This window comes from Sapajus apella, unplaced genomic scaffold (genome assembly GCF_009761245.1).
Source record: "Sapajus apella isolate SASKATOON/1434 unplaced genomic scaffold, GSC_monkey_1.0 scaffold151, whole genome shotgun sequence".
Taxonomy (NCBI): domain Eukaryota; kingdom Metazoa; phylum Chordata; class Mammalia; order Primates; family Cebidae; genus Sapajus; species Sapajus apella.
Window position 1 is genome coordinate 2,285,241 of NW_022437091.1, and position 17,525 is coordinate 2,302,765.

General features: G+C 53.9%; 1 protein-coding gene across 2 annotated transcripts; it reads right to left on the bottom strand.

Moving 5' to 3' along the window:
• TGM1 (transglutaminase 1) lies at positions 1-17,505 on the bottom strand. Of its 2 annotated transcripts, none has more exons than XM_032265662.1 (16): positions 17,098-17,505; positions 15,101-16,237; positions 14,050-14,367; positions 13,714-13,902; positions 12,137-12,385; positions 11,627-11,745; positions 11,391-11,498; positions 10,768-10,942; positions 10,224-10,362; positions 9,980-10,083; positions 7,715-7,803; positions 7,096-7,249; positions 6,704-6,985; positions 6,396-6,556; positions 5,885-6,021; positions 1-405 (listed from the first exon to the last, which is right to left on the bottom strand). In XM_032265662.1, the coding sequence occupies exons 3-16, from the start codon at positions 14,363-14,365 to the stop codon at positions 177-179; spliced, it is 2,451 nt and encodes an 816-aa protein (XP_032121553.1). In that variant the 5' UTR covers positions 14,366-14,367; positions 15,101-16,237; positions 17,098-17,505; the 3' UTR covers positions 1-176. The 2 variants fall into 2 exon arrangements, with proteins under 2 accessions (XP_032121553.1, XP_032121552.1); XM_032265661.1 differs by having other exon boundaries at positions 15,101-15,190; positions 15,526-17,505.
• Positions 17,506-17,525: the final 20 nt, after the last annotated feature.

The following is a 17,525-nucleotide window of genomic DNA, read 5'->3' on the forward strand; positions in this document are numbered from 1 at the left end:
TTCATTAAAAAATAGTTTATTAGCATCTGTGCCCCCAGTGCAAGTGAAGACCGACTCCCTCTCCAGGAGCCCTGGACTCCCCACCTGAGCTCTGGTGAGCTGCTCTGCAGTGGGCCCCCATCTTGGGGCAGTGTCCTTGCTCATCTGACTCCAGTCCCATTGCTCCTGGCACAGGGCTAAGCTCCACCTCGAGATGCCATAGGGATGGTCTCTCCCAAGTGACTGTTACCTCCAGCATCTGAGAAGAGGCCTCTGTCCCCAGAGGCTGGGGCCACATCTACCTGGATAACACCGTGCACCTGGGAGAGCTGCGGGCTGTCCAAGCTGGCAATGAGCTGGCGGGGGCCTGGCCGCACAGGCACAAATGTCTGGCGCAGTGTCACTGTCTCATTGCCCCCGATGTCCCTGTGGGGAGATACAAGGTCATGGGCCTGGAGTAATTGGGGGTGGAGTGGGGAGTAAGAACTGATCCAGGGCAGTCAGGAGGAAGAAGCAGGAGGTGGAACCATTCCGACATTTCCAGGCTCACCTGGAATTTCCACACCCAAGACCAGGAGCCCCAGGGCTGCCTCTGCATAGCCAGATCAGCAGCCACCCACCAGCTGCCTGGGCTGGAACTCTTCCCCATCATCTGGGACTCCTCCCTCCCTACCCCCACATCCACCTGGACAAAGACTGCTGACGCCACCCCAGAGGCCTCTCATGCCATCCCCTCCATCACTACTGCTCCTGCTCTAAACAGAACATCCTCATCTCACCTGGTGTTTCCAAAACCAAGAAAACTTCAAAATGAGACTTTGGGAGCCCAACACAATATTTCCAAATACTTTCAGTTTTGACAAGAGCATAGGTTGAAGAAAAGTAATTATTCTCTGCTATGATCATCGTTGCAAAGAAAAACCCTTCCTAAGAACAAACAACAGACATCTTTAAATGGACATAAACCCTTGTGTCTGTATGTGTGTGTGACAGGCGGGTGCATAAACCACACCACACACACACACTCTCTTTCACTCTATTTCATTTTCTCCTTTCCACATGGGCCTCTGAAAAATTGATTCCCAGACCTTCCCTGGGAATCATGATTTCACTAGTCCTCTAATGGGACTCCTCGCTCCCATCCTACTATTGTATTCTGTTCTGCTAACCACTCAGAGGTGAACTAAATCCTTCAAGGGCTTGGCTCCTTTGGTGCTTGTGGCATGAGATCTCGGCTCTCTAACCTGACACACAGGCTCACTGTGACTCAGCTGCTGCTATGAGCACAGCCTCATCATCCCCCACCATTCCTCCTGCTGAGCAGCCCTACTGAATGCCTTCTTCCCCAGACAAACCAGACTCACCTCCACAGTCATGCTTTGCAGTCTTTGTCTTGTATTGAATGAGCATCCAGCTCTGCTTCCCCACCCTGGGTGGCCTTGTGAAGGCCTACTTTTCCTCTAAGGACTGACACACCACTTCCTCAGTGAGGGCTCCCCTGATCACCTCCTACCTCTAGGAAAAGGAATCTCACCCTTCTCTGAGCTCCTCCAGCAACCTGCACATTTCACTTTATGCACTGAACGTGACTGCATTTATTGCATTTGCTTATGCCTGTGGGAATCTGTCCTTCCTGCCTTTGCCTAAACCTTACCTCTGGCCCCCTATTAACCCAAGCCTGCCCTTGTGGACCCTCTCCAGACATAGAACTTGTACAGTCACTATTGTCCTCTAAGAGAATGAGCTAACATCCCTAACTCCAAGGATGAATTCTTTTCAGGGCAAAGCATTTGGCCTGGAGCCTGGTTCTGAGCAGTTTCCCTGAACCACTTTATTCCCTCTTCTACCACTTGTTAGCTGTGAGGTTTAGGAGAAGCTACTTAACTTCTCTGATCCTCACTTTCTGGGTCATAAAATGGAAGTGAAAGTAAAAGGAAGAGTGGGATCTGATTGTCTTGAAGGTACTTCTGAGCTCCATGAAGGAGGGAAGTAGGGATATATAATAGAATGTAGTATGATAGGAAGTCTATAAAGTAAGTCTGTAACTTAATGGATAGGCTATGTCCTGACTGCTTACAAATCTGCATTCTTAATTTTTGCTCACTTTTTCAAAAATAAAAGATTCAAGGTTGTTCAAGCTCAGACTAGCCCTCAGAAGTCTATTTAATCTATATCATAATTGAACTGTAATATTTCAGAAAGTAACCTTTACATTGCAATAACTATTTCCAAGAGAAACTGTTTTCTAGATGGAAATGTCAAGATCTCTCCCTGCACCTTGTGAGATGGGGACTTTACCACACCTCTTTAGTGAGTTGAAGCTGAGTACAAGCTATCTACTAAAAGTGGGATGTTCCTGGAACTGAGTTGGTCATGAAACCAACTCCCCAACAAGGACACCAGAACTTAAACATTGAAATGAGCATTGTCCAATTGTGTACTTCTTCAATCATATTCCCTGGGCTTGAAACATTAAAAAAAAAACTCCTCCTGGACTCTTCCTCAGGGCCATTCACACACACACACACACACACACACACACAGTGTGCTCAGTGATGCAACAGTTAGCCTGTCCTTCCTTCAGTGTGCCTCGGTTCTGATGGAAAAGGGCAGTTACCCACCTGTTCGCTTGTCTTATTAATTCGTCTTAGCTCTAAATGACTTCAGATTTCTCCCCAAAGTCAAATCTACCCCTAAGAAGGCAGACTGACCACTCTGATGACATTCTAGAGGATATGATTCAGGCCCTGAGGGAAATTCCCAGGAAGGGTTTGGAACAGACTTCTAGCCTCCCTGGCGACTGCTTTTGGTGGTGACAACAGCCATCTGGAGGAGTGAGTTCTAGAATGTTTATTAAGTGGCCAGTCATCACGCTGGGGTGGCACACCTTATGCTATAATGGGGTTCCATGCCACAGCCTTTGATGTGCAAATGAGAGGCGAAGTACACCCATCTTGGAATCTTATGTATCTGAACCAGCAGCTCAGGGATGTCCCCCTGGAGGCTCCCAGTTGTTCTAGAGGCTCTGATCTGGGCTCATAGCAGCTATGGAGCCACAGACTGTCCAGGGAGGACCTGCCTTGAGAAACCATCATCCAACCCTGTCTTTTACTGTAGGGAGACTCATATAAGCCCTATAGCTAAAGATGGGACAGGTCCCCCAACACTCAACACAGCGGCCCTTTCCTTACTTCCAGGCAGGGGCAAGAGGCAAAGGCCTGGTGGGGCTGCTGAGGCAAGTCCAGCTCTGGGGATCCCTTAGGACCAGGAACCTCTCCCCACCATGGTGGGGGTGTGGGTAAGAGATGTCTGCTGGGCAAGACTAGCAGAGCAGGCTATCCGGGAGGGTCAGAGGCTCCCCTGACTGAGCTGCCAGAGACCCTGGTAGGGTGACATGAGGAAAGCCCTCCTTTGTGACACATCATAGTATTTCCAAGGGCCCAGGCTGGGGCAAAGATCAACATAGCTGCCTTCTCAGCTTTGGCCTAATGGCGAAGGTGGTGGCCACCACCAGGAGAGCTGCTATGTGTGAGGGAGGGGTGGGCAGAATGTACAGGGGGTCCTCTGCTTCCTCTCCTCAGTTTCCCACCCCAAGCCATTGCTCTTTCTCAGGAGTCCTCTATCTGAAGACGAAGCCTGCCCATGTCCCAGAACGCTGATCTAGAAGGCCAGGCTCTGGCCTGCTCTGCTTTCCCTCTGTGCTTTTCTTAGGGAGGGACAGGGGACCATGTGTGAGTCTGAACCAGAGATGACAGCAACAGGCCCAGGAACACAGCATGTGTGTGTCCTCATTGCACCCAGGGGCTTGCCCAGCCGGGGATCAGGCCCAGATAGGTTGGGTAAGAGCCTGAGGGATGGGGTTCTCTCCTCTGGAACTGCTACTTGGCCCTCATGGCACAAAACAAGCAACGAGCTTCAGAGCCTGTGTGGTGTACACCACAGTGGGAAGAACAGAGTTTCCCTACAAACTGTGACACCGTGTGTGATATGGCCGCCAGCTTTCCCATCTGTGAGTGGGGGTGATAATGGCAATAATAAAAATAACAACTACCGGGCCGGGCGCGGTGGCTCAAGCCTGTAATCCCAGCACTTTGGGAGGCCAAGGCGGGTGGATCACGAGGTCAAGAGATCGAGACCATCCTGGTCAACATGGTGAAACCCCGTCTCTACTAAAACTACAAAAAATTAGCTGGGCATGGTGGCACGTGCCTGTAATCCCAGCTACTCAGGAGGCTGAGGCAGGAGAATTGCCTGAACCCAGGAGGCGGAGGTTGCGGTGAGCCGAGATCGCGCCATTGCACTCCAGCCTGGGTAACGAGCGAAACTCTGTCTCAAAAAAAAAAAAAAAAATAACAACTACCAATGGAGCACTAACTTTGTGCCAACAAGACCCTAGGTCCAGAGGTTATTCCTATCCCTGCTTTATAGATGAGAACACTAAGGCTTGAAGGAGATAAGCTGCTTGCCCAAAGGCATATAGCCAGTAAGTGCCAGAGCTGGGACCTGAACCCACATCTTTAGGGTTCCAAAACTTTGTGTGTGTGTGTGTTTGTGTGTGTGAGAGACAGAGAGAGAGAGGGTTGTCTCACTTTGTTGCCGTGTGTCTGTGGGTGTGTGTGTGTGTCTGTGAGAGAGAGAGAGAGAGAGAGATGGAGTCTCACTTTGTCTCCCAAGCTGGAGTACAGTGGCACAAACATGGTTCACTGCAGCCTCAACCTCCCCGGGCTCAGGTGATCCTCCCACCTTAGCCTCCCAAGTAGCTGGGACAACAGGCACACACTGCCATATCTGGTTAATTTGTATGTTTGTTTTTGTGACAGAGTCTTGCTTTGTTGCCAGGTGCCAGGCTGGAGTGCAGTGGTGCGATCTCGGCTCACTGCAACCTCCGCCTGCCGTGTTCAAGCAATTCTCCTGCCTCAGCCTCCCGAGTAGCTCGGACTACAGGTGCACGCTACCACGCCCAGCTAATTTTTGTATTTTTAGTAGAGACAGGGTTTCACCATGGTCTCGATCTCTTGACCTCGTGATCTACCCACCTTGCCCTCCCAAAGTGCTGGGATTACAGGCGTGAGCCACTGCCCACGGTTAATTTTTTTAAAATTATTTACAGAGACAGGGTTTCACCATGTTGCCCAGGCTGGTCTTCAACTCCTGGGCTCAAGTGATCCACTCACCTCAGCCTGCCAAAGTGCTGGGATTACAGGCGTGAAACAGCACGCCTGGCCCAAAACTTTGCTTTTAATCCTATGATGACCTTTAATGTATTTTTTTTTTTTCGAGATGGAGTCTGGTTCTGTTGCCTAGGCTGGAGTGCAGTGGCACAAACTCAGTTCACTGCAACCTCCACCTCCTGAGTCCAAGCGATTCTCCTGCCCTAGCCTCCCGAGTAGCTGGGATTACAGGCTCCTGCCATCATACCTGGTTAATTTTTGTATTTTAGTAGAGACGGGGTTTCACCTTGTTGGCCAGGCTGGTCTCGAACACCTGACCTCAAGTGATCTACCTGCCTCAGCCTCCCAAAGTGCTGGGATTACAGGTGTGAGTCACCGCACCTGACCTTTTAATGTGCTTTAAAGAGTTTTTTGTCCAAAGCAGATAATATTCCTGAAAGTGCCTGGTCAGTTCAGCGTTGGGCAAATACATTAGCAATGAGTTACTAACCATTCCTATGTGGGGCTTTAGCTCCCTAATTAGATAGTGAGGCAGGCCAGGGACAGAGGACAGCACCAGGTTCCTAGGAGGTCTCCCTAAAGGCTGGTGGGACTGAGCTGGGTCAGGAGGTATTGCTTGGTTGGGCCCTGACAGAACGTACTTATCCAGACAGAGAGGAAGCAAAGCTGGGAGCCAGCGCAGCCTGCAGGGAAGGCCAGAGTGGCAACAGGGGCAGGGGAGAGGCCAGACTCACCCAACGTTGAGGATCTTGGGTCTCTGTAACCCGGAGCCCTCAAGCCGGAAGACGACATTGGTGAGGGTGACGGGCAGGGGGTTCTTGAAGACAATCTGTACTTCACACTCCTGGCCAACCACTGCTGCTCCCAGTAACTGAGAGAAAAAGAGGCCCATCCCCCACATCAGAGACCCTGGCCAAACACATGGGGACCATACACTGCACCAGAGGAGAAGCTGCTTAGAAGCAAAACCTCCTCCTGAACCCCACATTTATCCTCCTGACAGAAGGCTCCTCAAAGTCAGAGAAGAAACTTCAACCTACTCCCCAACAAAGGCTGTCACAGAACCAGAGACATAAGATCCCATGCTACAGATGAGGAAACTGAGGCCCCAGAGCCAGTCCTTGATCTTCTCCTACAAAGGCTCATCAGGCCAGCTTGCTCCTGGCTTAGCACCCTCCTCTGATGTCCTTATCCCCTGGCCTTCACTCCTTGACCACCCCTCATGCCCCGGCAACACGCATTCACCGTGAGGGAGAGATCTGGGGTGCGCAGACGGAAGGTGTGCTGCTTGGCCAGCACCTGCCCGCTCTCCTTGACATGGCCTGAGACGTTGAGCAGCATGGCCCCCTGGTCCACAAGGTGGGGCCGGTATTCCTTGTAGGCCACGGGCATGGTCACACGGTCCGCTGAGGAGAAGAGGCATGGTGTTACTGAGGCCTGTTTTCCTATACACGGCCTCCCGCAGGGACTCCCCACTGCTCCTGGGGTCTCCATTTCCACAGCCCTGAGATGCCCAGCCATCCAGGGGGTAGGGTTGGGTAAGGAGCACTTACAGGCCCCCGGTGCCAGCGCCACTTCCTTCTTTGTCTCCTTGAAGATAGTCCCAGTGACACCAGTATAGTAGGTGACCGAGAGGTAGAGGTGCAGTTTCACTGTGCGGGGACTGCTGCTTTGATTGGTCAGCATCACAGAGACGTTCAGATCCTGCCCCATCACTGCGTCCTGTGCCTCCACCTGCATGGCCACATCCTCAGCTGAGCCCCGGTTGGCGTACACGTTGGGTTTGCTGCCGTGGGCTGCTGCTGTCTCTACTGCCTTCCGCTCCGCATCTGAGCCTGGGGGTTGAGGGTCAAGGGTGAGGTTCCAATTCCCACTTGGGTGGGCGAGCACTCAGCAGGAACATTTGTCATGGGGCCCAGGGCTGGCTGGGTTGGGGGAATAGTACCTTCTGGATGCTTATAGAGGTAGGTGATGTCCTCCCGCATGTTGGAGCCAATGGCCTTGGTGACAATGAGTGTGCCGATGGCCTTCTCCTCAACATACACAATCTTGAAGCTGCCATCATCCTGCCGCTGCCAGTACACCTTGTCACTATTCACCTGTGGTGGGGGTGGGGGTGGGAGTGAGCAGGAATGAGTGAGCCAGAGAGTCTGAGGATGCCTGACTCCTGGCCTCCTTCCCCTGATCCCTAGAGCTGGGGGACAGGGCATGGTCCTAAGGATGGGAGCTTCCAGGCAGAGCCAAGGGGAGCCAGACAAGGCCAGAGTGCAGGGAAGAAGCTGGTCTGGGAGGCTCCTTGCAGTGCACTTTGGTAATAATAACAGTCATCCCTCACGCTCATTGGCTGACTTTATGACTAGTGAAGCAGTTTCATACCCATTATCTCTTTTGATCCTGAGTACAGGAAGCAAGGCAGCCTTGATTATCCCCTTTTACAGGTGAGGAAACTGACTTGTATAATGAGTGACTTGCCCAGGATTGCACAGCTGGTCAGTCAGCGGTGAAGCTGGGACCAGAGAATCCCGGACTGAAGCCCAAGAAAGTACCTGGAGCCCAGCCCTCACCTCAGCAAAAATGAAAGGTGTATCATACTTCATGTAGACCAGGCCATTCTTGATGGACTCCACGGAGCAGGGGCCACAGCAGAAGATGCCTAGGGAGTGAGGACACAGGCGAGGGATCTGAGAAGGCCGGGAGGGACCTTTGGACTGTGGGTGAGGTCCATACAGGGCCCCAGGCCTGGTCCCACTGCCTGGTGGCCTCTGGAACAAGGCCATCGGCCTTCACCCAAACACTTGGAAGTCAGTTGACAGCCAGTCCAACACAGGGATGGAAAACAAAGAGAGAGTTCCATTTGGCTTTCAGTCCACTTTCCTCAGCCCAGGCTGCTCTGCTGGAGGACAAGGGCGGGTACAGATGTGCGAACTAGCCTGCCTGATAACCAAGTCCTGGGTACGCTCTTTCATGGCTGGCCGACACTGGATGTCCACTATCTGTGATCCCCGGAGGACAGGACCCCCCATCCTTTATCATAACCAACCCAGAGTCCACAGTGGCCCTGCCTGCTGGCTGGGAGCGCAAGGACGCCACTGCCACCACCACTCCAGAGAGACTCGGAACAACCCACAACTCTGCAGCCTGCTGCCCTCTCTACTTGGGGGAGCTGGTGGGAAATAAGAGTCTGCCTTTATCATACTCAGGAGGCTGCCTAGAAGAGACAGGCTGACAGGAGGAGGCCTGGCAGGGGAGGGCAGAGTTAGTACCATCCAACAGGAAAGAATCTTAGACAACACCTAACACTACACACTCCTTTAAAGACAGGGAAACTGCAAGCCGAAGTGCATGCCTGGATCCCACAAGACAGGCGGTGCAGGGAGAATGAAAGGAGCTAAGACTTTTTGAGTAGCTAATAAGCTCCTGGCATGCTGCTGGTCCCTTCATATACAGGAGTTCTCATTTAATCCTCCCAATCACTCTATATGGTATATACTGTCCCCAAATTGCATCCAAACCACCAAAGCCTAAAAGTGTGAGGTCCTAGCCCAAGAGCACACATTTGAGAAGTGATCAGGCTGGGATCAAGCCCCCGTCTGGCTGTCCCTGAGCTCCCTGACTGATGTCCACCATGTCACCTCCCAGAGCTGGGGGCCAGAGCTCAGATCTGCCAGTGTCTGGGCCAGGCCGTTTCAGCATCACAGGCATCACTGGGTTGCACAGCTCAGGGGGCAGCGTTGATATAGATGAGTGAGAGGCAGTGTGCTGGGAAGAGGCCAGGGGAGTAATGTAGGCTGGAGAGGGCTCTCTGACCTGGGGTGAGTAAGGGAGAGGCTGGACAGAAGGCAGCTGGCAGGGCAGGCCTGGTGGCCTGGGGCTGGAGTATCACAGTAGGAAGGGGTGGGGGGTTGTTTGAGAACAGAGTGTACAGTAGTTCTAATTTCTGCAGAAACGTGTATGTGGACACAGAAAAGAGATCTGTGGGTTATATCAACAGTGATTATATATTAAGGCTGGGTCATAAGGGCTATTTTCTTCTTTGAACCTATCTAAGCCCTGATTTTTTTTGATACTATATATATAACTCCCAGTGAGCAATGGAACAGACAGGAAGGAACTTGGTGAAAGCAAGAGTATATGCTAGACTGGACTTGCTCTGTTGCTGACCTACCACCCTGTGCCCCAGGGGAGATCACTCCACCTCTTTGGCCATCCTTTGGAGTGGGTCCCAAATCTGGTTGATCTTCAGAATCACCAGAAGAACTTTAAAAAATATACATTATTAGCATCTATCCTTGGAAAGTCTAATGTATCAGGTTTGGGGTAGAACCTAGAAATGTGCTTAAAAAATATTTTTGAAAAAAAAACCCCAAATACCTCCTGAGAGAGAACAGGGAACCTTTACATTTCGTGTTATTCAATTCTATACTACTTTCCTTCCAAACATGTATTACTTATAAAAATAACTTTAAAGGGTCCTTCAATTAATTATCTCCAGGATATGTAAGTTAAAAAGCAAGTAAAAATAGTGAATATGAATTCTCTTTCACTGAATACTCTTACATCTTTTGAATTTTGAAACTCCCTTCTATATTAACCATGATTAATAAAATAAACCATTATAAATAAGTAAAATTTAGGCAAATAGAGAGTTATATAGAAAGGTAAAAACTAACGGCCACCTGGTGGTTCAGCTGATAAACCCGTTTAAAAAGCCATGGGGTTATGGGGCTTGACTCTCTCCCAGCCCAGCACTGACACTCTGGACTATGTTACTCAGGAGAGGAAGATGAGCAGGGGCACGGTGGGGAGTTGGGGGGCGGGGGCTGCCTCACCACTGCTAGTCTCCTGGGGCGTGGCATCCACCACCTGCCACCCGTCAAAGCCCGAGGGCAGATCGGGCCTCTTCATCCAGCAGTCATTCCATACATGGAAGTTCCTGGATGGACGTGGAGGGAAACCCTGAGCCCCAGGGTCAGGAGTCCAGGGTTTCCCCAGCACCCCGGCCCTGCCCACCCTCCACCTCCAAGGTTCAGGTCATCATTCTTCAGCAGAGATGGGCAGTCCATCCTAGCTCACCAGACAGAATCATGGTTCAGGTGCTCCAGGGGCTTCATATTCTCATCGAAGTAGATGTCCATGGTAAGCGATGTGTCTGTGTCATGGGCGGAGTTGAAGTTGGTGACAGTACGAGTGGCCAGACCCAGGCAGCGCAGCACTGTGGAGAAGCCAAGGTTGGGGTTCAGGGCATGGGTTGAGGGCAAGTGATGTATTGTGTCAGGAATATCAGGGGGAGAAGGGAAACTAGGATTGCCATGCTGGGCATGGACTGCCAGGGTCAGGGTCCCTAGGGTCAGAATGCCTTTGGGCCACAAAGCACTTAGGGTCAGGGGAAGCTAGGCCACCTGCTTGGCTCAGTCCCTGCCTGTCCCTTCTCCCTCCTTTTCCTTAGGCCTCTCTCTGTTGTTAACAGTAATTAATGATAATTAAGGCCAGCCTATCATCCACCCGCCTCATCCTGCACTGTAGCCACAGCTGGGCAGGGCTGGGTGACGGTGGAGCCTGGCTTTCCTCCCTTCTCCCTGTCGGGCCCAGGCCACTCCTGTCCCAGTCCCTCTACTACCTGTAGTGGTCACGCCAGCAAAGACCCAGCACTGGCCATAGGGGACGGAATAGCCGGTGCGTAGGTAGCTAAGCAGGATCTCCACGCTGCCCACCCACGCTGATGGGTTGGTGCCTCGGGAGTAATCACCAGACCAGTTCCCAATCAGGACTCCATTGTCATCCAGGGAGTTCACCTGCCCAGGACAGGATGAAACAGGGCTGAGGTGGAGGAGGGGCTCAGGACTTGCCATGTGGTCCCTGGCCCAGCCCCGACCCTGCAACCACCCCTTGCCCCTAAATGCCTCATAATCCAGACATCAGTCTGAGCGCCACCCAGCCCTTCCCTGAGCCATCTGCCCCCTCCCTCCCACCCAGGCTCTGACACAGGAATGTGAATCCTGGGTGTGCCAAGTTTTGGGTTTGGCCCTACATTCCACAGAAGCTGGGACAGGAGCCAGGAAAGGCAGGGTAGGGGGCAGTCAAGGGAGAGAAGAGGCGAGACCCCTTCCTGACGTATCCTTTGCAAGGGCAGGGGAAGGGCTGGGGGTCCTAGAGGAATCCAGAAAGGGCAGGATGAGGGTGGGGGTGCGGTGAGGGAGCAGGCAGACACACAGTAGGGCTCAGAGACGTGAGGGTGCTCACCATGGCAGAGATGACCCGGGAGACACTGACTGGGTCTCCACGGCCTCCATATGGCATCCCCCGCCGGTCCAGGATGTACAAGCAGGCATCCAGCACCCCGTGGTCAAACTGGTAGGAGGGACAGAGGGCAGAGGTGATAGCCTGAACCCTAGGCCAGCACCCTGCTCCAATACCCCAGCCCCCACATCCACCCCAGCTCCCCTGGTTGCATATGACCCTGGCCAGCTACACCATACCTGGCCATAGTTCCAGGTCCGCTCGCCAATCTGTGCTTCGGTCCCGTAGTAAATTCTCCCAGATTCATTAAGCACATACTCCTGCCGCCAATCCTCATGGTCCACGTACACAATGTCCTCTGTGTCCCCAGAACACACAAAACTGGTTCCCTCCAGTTCTCTCCCTGGGCCTCACCTACTCCTTGGCCAGTTCTGCAGGACTTGTGTCCACAGAAGAAAAGGTGGGGATGCCCCTAGCCTGACAGGACTGCAGCGTGAGGACAGGGGGAGCATGACAGATGGTGGAGGAGATTGGCCGTAGCCGGGGCCTTGGCCAGGAGCGGTATGGTTGGCTGTGTGACCCTGGGCTGCCCACCTTTCTGCACCAGGCCTTGGTCCTCCCATCTGCACGATGGGAGGCTGGCTTCTCCTGGGGTCAGGCACCTGGGCACCCTGCTGCATTGGAGGGCAGGAAGCCCTGCCCTATCCTTCCCTCCCACCTACCCTCTGCTCCAGACCCCAGCTGCTCACCTGGGCACCAGGGGTTGAAGAGGATGTAGATCTCGTTGCGGGGGTCAAAGGGCAACTGGAACTCCCCAGCGTCTGATTGTGTGCGGACTGTGAACTGAAACTTGCCGATGATGGCATTTGGAGAGGTGTGGACCCGCAGGTTCAAATTCTGTCCATTGGTCTTCACCACCTGGGCCTTCCAGCCGCCACTGCCCCCCTTACCCACTGGGATGATCACGTGTGTGCCCTTGCCCACCTCGGGGTTGTTTCCTAGAGTAGGGAATTGGCAATTAGCTGGTGAGGCCTCCCTAAGGAGAAGGGATAGAGCCTGGGACTTCTTCCGGCCCCACCCAAAATGTGTATGAGCCACTGTGTATGTCCCTGCATTGGGCCATCGCCTTATTCTCTCACAATCTCCCTCAGAGCAGCCCTGTCCCCACCCGATGTTTGCCCACATGTTAGGGCAGGGCCCTAGTCCAACATCCCAAACCTGTTCCCCTGACACTGAACTCTGAGGTGGGGAGGAGAGACCAGGGCTCTTGTCACCTTCTGCCTGCCTGACTGTTGCAGTGCCTGGGCTGGAGGGGCAGAGCCATCCTGGCCAGGTGCAGATTCACCTGTCCGTATGAAAGGGCAGTCCAGGCTGGGCGCAGTGGCTCATGCCTGTAATCCCAGCACTTTGGGAGGCCAAGGTGGGCAGATCATGAGGTCAGGAGATCGAGACCATCCTGGCTAACATGGTGAAACCCCATCTCTACTAAAAATACAAAAAATTAGCCAGGTGTGGTGGCATGCGCCTGTAGTTCCAGCTACTTGGAAAGCTGAGGCAGGAGAATCACTTCAATCCAGGAGGTGGAGGTTGCAGTGAGCTGAGATTGCACCACTGGACTCCAGCTTGAGTGACAGAGCAAGACTTGGTCTCAAAAAAAAAAAAAGAAAAAAAAGAAAGGGCAGTCCAGATCCTGAAGGCCAACCCTGCCTATTCCCTGGGGCTGCAGTTTCCAGAGCCCAGGGCATCCCTGGTGGAGATGGTAGGGGTACCTGGGAAATTAGAGGCTGAGGTGGGCAAGGTTAAGCCCTAATCAAAGGGTAAAAGGAGTCGCCCGCCCCAGGCAGCAGCATAATCACCAGCCTGAGAAGTCAAGCTCCACCAAGCAACGCGGTGAGGGAGGCACCTGCCCTGGATCATGGGGACAGAGGGACAGAGACAGAGACAGAAAATTGGCAGAGATGGGGGGCGTCAAAGGAGAGAGAGAGGGAGAGAGAGAGAGAGAAGAGAGAACCAGCCACATCCTGAGGAAAGAGAACAGATACTGGAAGGACAGAGCAGCAATGCCAAAGAAGGCACCAAGGCAGGCCCTGAAGAGGAGTACTCTGAGATGGATGCTCCAGGAGGCTTGAGGAGGGTGGGCTTAGAAAACATGGAAACACCAAGACCCTCTCTGAGACACGCCCCCAGGGGCACACCCACACATTTGCACCTGCCTTATCTGGCAGAGGTGAGGAGTGGGGCAGGGAGGAGCCTAAAGACCTCTCTGACCCTAATGCCAGCCTCTCCCCACCAAATATAGGGCCTTCCCACTCCAGGCCCCACTGACCGATGAGTAACTCAAGGGTGATGCGATCAGAGGATTCATAGGTCCGGGACAGGACGAGGAGCACGTGGAAAGGCTGCCCGCGGCGTACTATCAGCTCGTCATACTCATACTCGTCTGTGTGGTGTTCTCGGCGGTTCTGGTCTGAGCGTGAGCTCATCAAGTCCACACCGGTCACTACTAGCATCCCCTCTGCAAGGGCACAGCTTCGGGTCAGTGAAGCCCCATGGGAACCCAGGCTCTCATCATTAGTCTCCGATCCCCCAGAAATGCCAGAATGAGTCTCTGGTCCCATTAAAGCCTTTCACCTCTCAGCCGAGGAGGACAGACTGGTCTCACCTCGGATGGTGCCATCTCCAGCTGCATTGACACCACTGCCCCAGGAGATAGGCCGGTGGGAGACTGAGCCCCGGGAGCCAGGCCTTCGGGTTCCAGAGCTGGACCCTCGGTCCCTGGAGTCAGAGGGTTCAGGTCCCCAGTCGTCATCTGCTGCATTTCGGCATGAACAGCAGCCACAGCAGCGAGCCCAGAAGGAACGGCCTCCTCTGCGAGAGTGTCTCTCTGGCTCTGGCTCTGGCTCTGGTGAAGGCGTGGTAGGGGGCTGCCAGGGGTTCCCACCCCAACGGCCCACGTCGGAACGTGGTCCGTCCATCATGCCTGTTAGGAAGAGGCAGAGGTGGCTTCTTAACCCAGGTAGCCCCAGCCGCCCGACCCAGAAACCCTCCATCCAGGCAGCTGATTCGGTCCCAGCCCGATGACTGAGACAGTCCCACCATGGCCCAGAGATTCCCCAGACACATCCAGAGACCTTCCCTGAAGTCCATTCAGACACCCAGAGAAGCTTCTCACATTGCAGAGAACAGCCTTTCCCTCAACCCCACCAAACCACATCCAAAAAACTCCCCAGTGGAGAAACCCACTCAAGGATCTGTCCCAGGAAATGCACAGTTCCCTGCATGGACGCTTGTCACAGCCTCAAGACCCAGCTGCACACACATCAGAGTGCTCCAGCATCCCTAGGCCTGGTCCCTCCACCTGCTGGTTCCACAGTTTAGAGGTAGAGGTGCACAATGCTCACAGCCTCTAGGACTTATTTCTTAGCAGAAATCCCCCAACTCAAGGCTCCTCAGGAGACCCTGGGGCCTGGGGTCCTTGGCATTCCCAAGTCTGGGAAGACTCCATTTGGGGCTGCCAGGAGGGGTAGGGCATGGTAGATGCCTGGAGCCTGTGCCCAGTGCAGGGAAAGCAGAGTCTTGGTGTTGGGGAACAGCCTGGCTGGGGCTGACAGGTACACAGCTGGCCCACAACCCACTTTGCTGGATCCCAGCATGAACCCCGATAGTGTGGGCCACCTGGGTTCAGCACCTTGCTGCCCATGGGAGCCCCTCACCTGGCAGCAGTGTTGGCAATCGCAGCGCTGGGTCCTGGGGTCAAGATGGAACAGGTCAGGATGGATGGGACGGGACCCACGGACTGGATGCTGCCGGGACAGGCCTGGTAAGTGACTTATGTGAGAGGGAGGGGCCAAACTGCTGTGGGGAGTGGAAGGAAGAGGCCAGGCCTCTGGGCGGGGAACAGGGAAAAGATGCTAGAGAGGGAACAGGGGTGAGGTCTGTCTGGCTTAGGCTGGGCTTTATTGTGATCCACCAGGGTGTGGATGGCTCCTGGCACCAGGCTGATAACTACCAGACTGGGCATGTGAGGAGTACCTTCTTCCGAATGAAGAAGCTGCAAGGACAGTGGGGCGGGCAAGCAGGCCCTTCCACCCACAGCCCTGTCTGGCTGACCTTCTGGTCCCATGCACAGGCTGCCTACCTTGGCTCTCACAGGCTCCTGCTGCCGAGCTCAGCACAGCCCAGTCCAGGCTCAGCCCTGTGAAACTGGCCCAGGGGCCTGGTCCTGGAACTCATCCTGCCCAGGGAGGTCCCAGAATCCCAGGCTGCAGACTGGTGACATCAGCAGCCAGGCCCTCAGACTGGCTCCACCAGCTAACCCCTGACCTGCTGGCTCTACCAGATATTCTGACTTCCCTAACCCCCAAGTCTGTCCCTTCTTCCTCAGCTGCTTTACAGCCCCAGGCATGAGTGAGCTGCCCCCCAAGTTTTGGATTAGGGGGATCAGAGTAGGAGCAATCTCACTTTACGCCCCCACCCCCGCTGTAGCCTGGGGCTTGGGGAAGGCTTAGGTCTTTCCACTTAGGCTTGGGTGGGAACTGAGTCCCCCTTCCAGGGGTGCAGATTACCCGCTTCTCTCACTGCGAGGAGTCTCTGCTCAGCTGGACTTGAGGATTCCTTTTACCAACCTGGAATTCTTCCTGGGAATCCAGACCAACCGGCTCAGGCCCCTGTACTGTGTGCATCCTAACTCCACCCCGGAACCGGGGAAACACCAAGGATGGCACTGAGGCAATCCCAGGGCAGAGGAGGAGGCTATGCATCTTCAGGGAGGCTCTCCTTTGGTCTTGTTCTTGGGCCCATCAGCCAGGGGCTTCTTCCTTCTTTCCTTCCTTCCCATTGGTATCCCAGCTCTGCCCACGGGCCGCCAAGCAGACAGTGAAAATAGGTTGATAAAAAGACACAAGGAAGCAGAATCCAGGAGGGGCTGTTTGGTGATGCATCAGGCAGGGAGGTGCCATGGGGACTGGGGACAAAGAGGCCCCAGGAACTGGCAGGGAGCCCTCCACACCCACACTGCCTTTTCTTGTCCAGCTCCAAGCACCAGAACCTGCCTGGAGGGAGGTGGAGGGGAACAGGTCTGCCCTACCTCCAACACCCTCAGTTGGCACACCAGTGGAAATCAAACTTCCAGGCAGGTCAGCCAGAGGGCTTCGTGCTGGGGCTGGGTGTTTGTGCATCAATGCAGATACGGGAAGGGGCAGGGCCCTGGTTGTCCGGATGTGTGTGAGCACATGTGGGCCCAGGTGGATCCCAGACAACCAGGAAGATGCCTTTGTCACACTCTCTCTAGCTTTAATCAGTCTTTCTCTCCCCCTCCAGCCAGATTTGAGTTAGTGCCCTAACCCCTGAGCCAGTCCCCTTCCCCCACCAACACTCAGGCCTCTCTAGGTCAGGACAAGGTGTGTACATGGTATGTGTGGGGGCACACCATAGGAGTGGACACTCAGCTCAGGACTTGAAGGAGCCGAGGCCAGGCTGCTGCCCAATCATTCCTTAGCAATACAGAAGCAAGAACGTGAGTCTAGAGTCCTAGACCAAGGGTAGTGACAACTTTGGTTTCAGTGCTGATTTGCTCAGCAACCTTGGGCAAGTCTCAACAGCAGTTTCCTCATCAGTACACTGGGCCTAATCATTTCATCCCTGAAAGCCTGTGAGGATCAAATGTTATCAAGTATGCTAATGAGTACTTCAACCGTAGAATGCTACTCACAGGGACCGATACTGTTGTTAAGGCAGGGCGGAGCAAGAGCACCCTGGCCCACTCCTGGGAACACGAAGCCCTTGAGCCTCCCTGGCTGTGGTGAATGGGGGCCAGGGCAGACAGGACATCTGAAAAGTGCAGGGGTCATGGGAAAAACCTGTATGATGCTTCCAGCTGGAGAAACTCACAGCTGCTCTGCAACTCAGCCAGAACCAGAACCTGATCCCAAGCCCTATTCCTGCTTGGAATCTAGACCCAGCCTCAGCTCCCACCTCAAACCAGAAGGTAAACTCAAGCTCAGCCCTCACCCTGAACTCTGACCCAAACACTGAGGTCTTGGCTGTCCCTGAGAGGAAACAGCAGGATGATGCAGAAAGAATGAGCCAGGAACACCCCACGTCTCCCCACGTCTCTTCCCTTTCTTTTCCCAAAATTTT